The following is a 5,251-nucleotide window of genomic DNA, read 5'->3' as shown; positions in this document are numbered from 1 at the left end:
CTAGATCTCAGCCTAGGGGGCCTTCCTCTGAGCTCACAGAGCCCAGTGATAACTGAGTATTGTCCCCATTGCAGAGCTCTGAGTTTCAGCTGGTTGGCACCTTTCTTCCCAAATTCTAAGTTTAATATTTTCCTTTCTTTTTCTTCATTTCTCCAGCCTAGCGGTGGTAACTACTTCCAGTAATTGCTACTTCCCTCATAATTTAGTGTCGTTTACCCCTTGCCACCACACACACCTGTTCAGTTATTTACTTAACTTTATACTTAGGTAAGTTCTTTATATATATTAAATTTGCTATTTCAAATATTTGGCCAGGATGCTTCATTTTTGGAAGGGTAGTTTAGCGGTGAGAGAGTGGGGCAATCATTGACAAACAATGTTAGTGGCTTTGAAGAAGGCATTTTCCACTCTATATTGCCAAGACCACCCCATGAGGCCCTCACTGAAGTCCAGCTGCCCATAGTGTTTCTCATTCTTCAGACTGCCATGAACCCTAGACCCAGATATTAGTAAGGGAGATCTACAATCTGGAATCCTGTGGGTGTTTCTACAACATACAAGTTATTAACAGTCATGAAAAAAACAGGCAAATGGATTTTTTCAAGTAGTTGAAGAGCAAACTCTGGTTTTCATTGATTTTTTTTTTTAAATCAAAAAAAGAGAAACACTCCTTGTATTTTCATTGCTTCACTCTTGTAATAATATTCAGGGAACATAAGTGGAGTGACACTTGGACTTCAGGCCAGAAGAAGGCAGGGGGGCATACCTGTGTGTTTCTATGATTCTTTGTTAAGGGGGGTGAGGAGGAAGTTTTCAAGTTCTTGAAAAACTTGAACATTGACAGGTCATTATGAACTGTTTTATGGCAGGAAAGCATGGATATAAACCGGGCTGTCTTGGTTGAAATAGGTGTTGCCTTCTCAGATACTGACAGCATTTTTTCCTGCTCCACTCACCTCCCTGAATGACTCGTTCTTAAGAATATGCTCCTGAGCTATATAACCAAGTTTACTCTCTTATCGGAGAGCAGGAAGCAGTGAGTGATCAAGCCACCTGCTGCTCTCTACTTTGCAGAAATTAAGGAGGAGCCTGAGACAATTTCTGGGACGTCCTATATTTTGGAGGAGCTACAAGACCAAAGGGATATGGTGCCCGCATTTCCTTCTGTGGAACCCAACCAGTATTCCCTTGGGAATAGAAACAAACCGTGGCGAGAGAGCTTCCCAGAGTAGGAAAGAAGCTATAAAAGGTGAGAATTTTCTTAATTTTTCATTTTTTTCTTCCTTTTAGATTCCCATAAAAATTATTATAAAGAAATTATAAATCTTATGCTTAGAAAGAGGATAAAAAAGAGATTATTCTGGATATGTCACATTTTGTTTCTCTTTCTCTCCTTTTCGGAATTTTTATCTACAGTATCTGGTGCTCAGGACACTGTATTGTTTTTGAAAGGTAGCTATGGATTGGAGGAACAAGTATTCGGCTTATAGACAAAAAAAAAAAAGAAGCAGGAGACTGGTTGAGTCCCAAATTTGCTTCTTATAATACATGTGATATTTGGCATGTTATTTAGCTTTTGTTTTCCGATCTATAAAAGGCCTAATAATACTACATTTTAGGTATGGTTGTGAAGTGTAAATGGGACAATGTAAGGAAATATTTCTGGCCCATAGAAAGTACTCATTAAATACTGTGTATGCATAGCTCTATTTGTGTCTGTGTAAATAATTTTTAAATTTGGATAGATTAAGAGTTGTCTATATGAATGATTAAATGCATTTTTGGATTATAGCCAATTTTTTTAAGAACATTTTTTTAAATGGTGGTTAGATGTAATATCTTACCACTGAATTATAGATGGTAAAAATGTCCTAATGTATAATTGCCAAATAAGAGCAAAAAATATCCATTTTTAAAAAAAGAACTTTTGAATTTCTAGAACTGATACTGAGAGTCTGAATTTCATGAATTTTCTCTCTAGAAGGATCAGAAATTCTAGGCCCAGATAAGAGCTATGTTAGAAACAGGGTGGTAAGGGGTGGGGGGAGGAATGGGGAATGAAGGGTGGGGACTTCCTCTTCCTAATCCCACCTCTGTATCAGCAGGTGCTCAGTTCCGCTTCCCTTTCTTTCTCCTGGGGTGGAGGTAGAACCAGGTCCTGATTAGCGTGATCAGCTAGTTTGCAGGGTCAGGTTATAGACCTCGGTCAGCAAGCCAAGGGTAAGAAGTTGCTAAGCAGTTCTTGACTGAGGATATTTGTCTAGAGAAGAAATATATATGCTTTTGCCATCACTTTGAAGTTGAACTTGATGTTCCTGGGAACACATTCAGGGTTGATGGGTAATCGAAGGTGTCTTGTTCTGTCCAAGGTTTCCATCCTCCTCCTCCTTCCCTGTGCCCTAACTCTCCTGACCTCTCATGCCATGAAAATGATTTGGTGGAAGAAGAAGCTCTGCCGGCAGCAATACCTATGGGCCCTGGGCTGCTATTTGCTCCTGGCCATTGTTGCTCTGAAACTTTTTCCCAGATTGAAATGTGATTTTGATTCCCTGGATCTGGAGTCCAGCGACTTTCAAAACAAGCGCTGTAGGGACATTTTGTACAAGTCCCTGAAGTTACCAGCAAGGACATCCATCAACTGTTCTAGAATCATCCGAGGGGACCAGGAAGCAGCGACGGTGGCTCTCCTAGACAAGATGGAAGGCAAGAAGAGGCGGGAGACTTTCACAGCCACTGACTACTTCAACATGACCAGAGACTGTGAGCACTTTAAGGCCAAAAGGAAGTTCATGCAACACCCACTCAGCAAAGAAGAGTTAGACTTCCCTATTGCGTACTCGATGGTGGTCCACGAGAAGATTGAAAACTTTGAAAGGCTGCTGAGAGCTGTGTATGCCCCTCAGAACATATATTGTGTGCACGTAGATGACAAGTCCCCTGAAATTTTCAAAGAGGCAGTCAAGGCAATTATTTCATGCTTCCCCAATGTCTTTATGGCCAGTAAGTTGGTTCGGGTGGTTTATGCCTCCTGGTCCCGGGTTCAGGCTGACCTGAATTGCATGGAAGACTTACTCCAGAGCTCAGTGCCATGGAAATACTTCCTGAATACGTGCGGAACAGACTTTCCTATAAAGACCAATGCTGAGATGGTCCTGGCCCTCAAGATGTTGAATGGGAAGAACAGTATGGAGTCAGAGATACCTACTGAGCACAAAAAATCTCGCTGGAAGTATCACTATGAAGTGACAGACAAAATATTCATAACCAAGACGCTGAAGGACCCTCCTCCTGATAATTTACCTATATTCACGGGGAATGCCTACATTGTGGCTTCTCGAGGCTTTGTCCAGCAGGTCTTAGAGAACCCCAAATCCCGACGACTGATTGAGTGGGCAAAAGATACCTATAGCCCTGATGAATACCTCTGGGCCACCCTTCAGCGTGCACCATGGATGCCTGGTTCTTTTCCCTTCCATCCCAAGTTTCATGTGTCGGACATGGCTGCCATTGCCAGGCTGGTGAAGTGGCAGTACCATGAAGGAGACATCAGTAGGGGGGCACCTTATGAACATTGCTCTGGAACCCACCAGCGGGCTGTCTGTATTTATGGAATTGGGGACCTCCACTGGATTCTTCAGAACCATCACCTGTTTGCCAACAAATTTGACCCAAATGTGGATGATAACGTTCTTCAGTGCTTAGAAGAATACTTACGTTATAAGGCCATCTACAGGACTGAACTCTGAGACACACTGAGAATGGCTAGCTGTGGGGCAAGAACATGTGCAAACATGCCCAGAAGGTGCTGGGACACTGTGGGGTGGGAGGCTGGGTTCTTTGGAATCCATGGCATCCCCCAGGGTGAGGGGGCTGCTCGTGGAGTGAGGTTAAGTAGCTCTGGTGCCTTGCAAATTACCGCCCTGGATGAATACTGACATAACTCACCCCACTCCCAAGGGCCCCTCCACTGACCTTCTCAGAGTGAGAATAAGAACCAGTCATTCGGGAGCGTCAAGGAGGAATGTGCGGCAGGGGACCCTGGATTGGAGCTGAATGTGTGGCGTCCAGCTTTTCCATTCTCTGCAGGTGCCATTCCTAACAATTCTAGGCTTGGTCGTGGGGTGTGTGTGTGATGGAAGGAGGGCCTTCTCTTTTGTACTATTAATATTAAAATAAATAGCTCCTGATTCAAAGCCCTACCTCTACTTTCTGTTTGGTAAGCCAGAAATAAGATAAAAGTGTGATACATTTTTTTTCATTGGTTACATTTAAAATCCCTCATGGTTCTAGTAAATTTCCTCTGTAAGTTTTTATGTGAAATAAATTAAATTTTTTTTTATATAAACAAACTAAAACATGAACTTGTCATTTTGGGAGAACAAGCTACTGGGATTTTCCAAGTTTTGACATTTTTTTTTCTATAAATACATTCAAGTGAATAGAAAGTACTCTTTATTAAATAATGTAAGGTCTTGATATAAGAAGGGTCAAATTTCTCCCTCATTTGTAGTTTATTTTAGAAATTATACAATTAAACCAACACATTTGTTGATTTTTTTCTACCCTCTGAGTTATATTAGTTTTTTAAACATCTTTCTGGAAAGTAAAAATCTTATAAATGAATTAAGCAACTATGCTTGTATTACCTTCTTTAGTTTTGACTTGTGAACTATTGGCAAGCATCGTTTTAATGACTACATTTTGATGCACACCCTATTTTAACTTTTGTTCTTTTGATTGAGTTGAATTTTTTTAAGAAAGGAAGAAAAGGCAGTTGACAATCTTATTTGGGAACATATAATATAACTTATTTGGGAGATCACTATTTGGATTAAAAATGGAAAGAAGCATTAAATACATTGTCTGCCTTTAACTATTCTTCTTGAAGTGAACATCTGTTCTTCTCCACTTAGTGAATCATTTATTACAATGGTGATTAAAATATGGTCAATTTTATACAGCTTTCGTGGATGACAAGCAATGAAATAACTCACTTATTCATTCCATAAATATTAAATAAGATTTTACTATTTACCAGGCATTGTTCTTCATGCTGTGGATATATAGCAATCAACAAAAGAGACACAAATTCCCATGCTCATGTTCTTCACATACTAGCTTGAAACTGACAATAAACAAATAAGTAATATGTATGTGTATTAGAAGAAGACAGGTGCTCTAGAGAAATAGAAGGAAGTGCTAGAGACTTTAGGAGAGAGGGGTGGGAAAGGAGAATGCTTAAAATTTTAAA

At 40.3% G+C, this 5,251-nt stretch overlaps 1 protein-coding gene across 1 annotated transcript; it reads left to right on the top strand.

Annotated features, from left to right (window-relative positions):
• The first annotated feature begins 1,017 nt into the window (after positions 1-1,017).
• Positions 1,018-4,814, top strand: GCNT3 (glucosaminyl (N-acetyl) transferase 3, mucin type). The gene is made up of 2 exons (XM_066341513.1): positions 1,018-1,249; positions 2,370-4,814. Exon 2 carries the CDS (start codon positions 2,424-2,426, stop codon positions 3,744-3,746), a length of 1,323 nt encoding a protein of 440 aa, XP_066197610.1. The 5' UTR covers positions 1,018-1,249; positions 2,370-2,423; the 3' UTR covers positions 3,747-4,814.
• The last annotated feature ends 437 nt before the right edge of the window (positions 4,815-5,251 follow it).

The sequence above is a fragment of the Saccopteryx leptura genome, chromosome 6 (assembly GCF_036850995.1).
Source record: "Saccopteryx leptura isolate mSacLep1 chromosome 6, mSacLep1_pri_phased_curated, whole genome shotgun sequence".
NCBI lineage: Eukaryota > Metazoa > Chordata > Mammalia > Chiroptera > Emballonuridae > Saccopteryx > Saccopteryx leptura.
This window is presented reverse-complemented; position numbering and strand designations above follow the sequence as displayed.

Excerpts from the sequence above, each read along its gene's own strand:
- GCNT3 (XM_066341513.1), top strand. The coding sequence starts at position 2,424 with ATGAAAATGATTTGGTGGAAGAAGAAGCTCTGCCGGCAGCAATACCTA.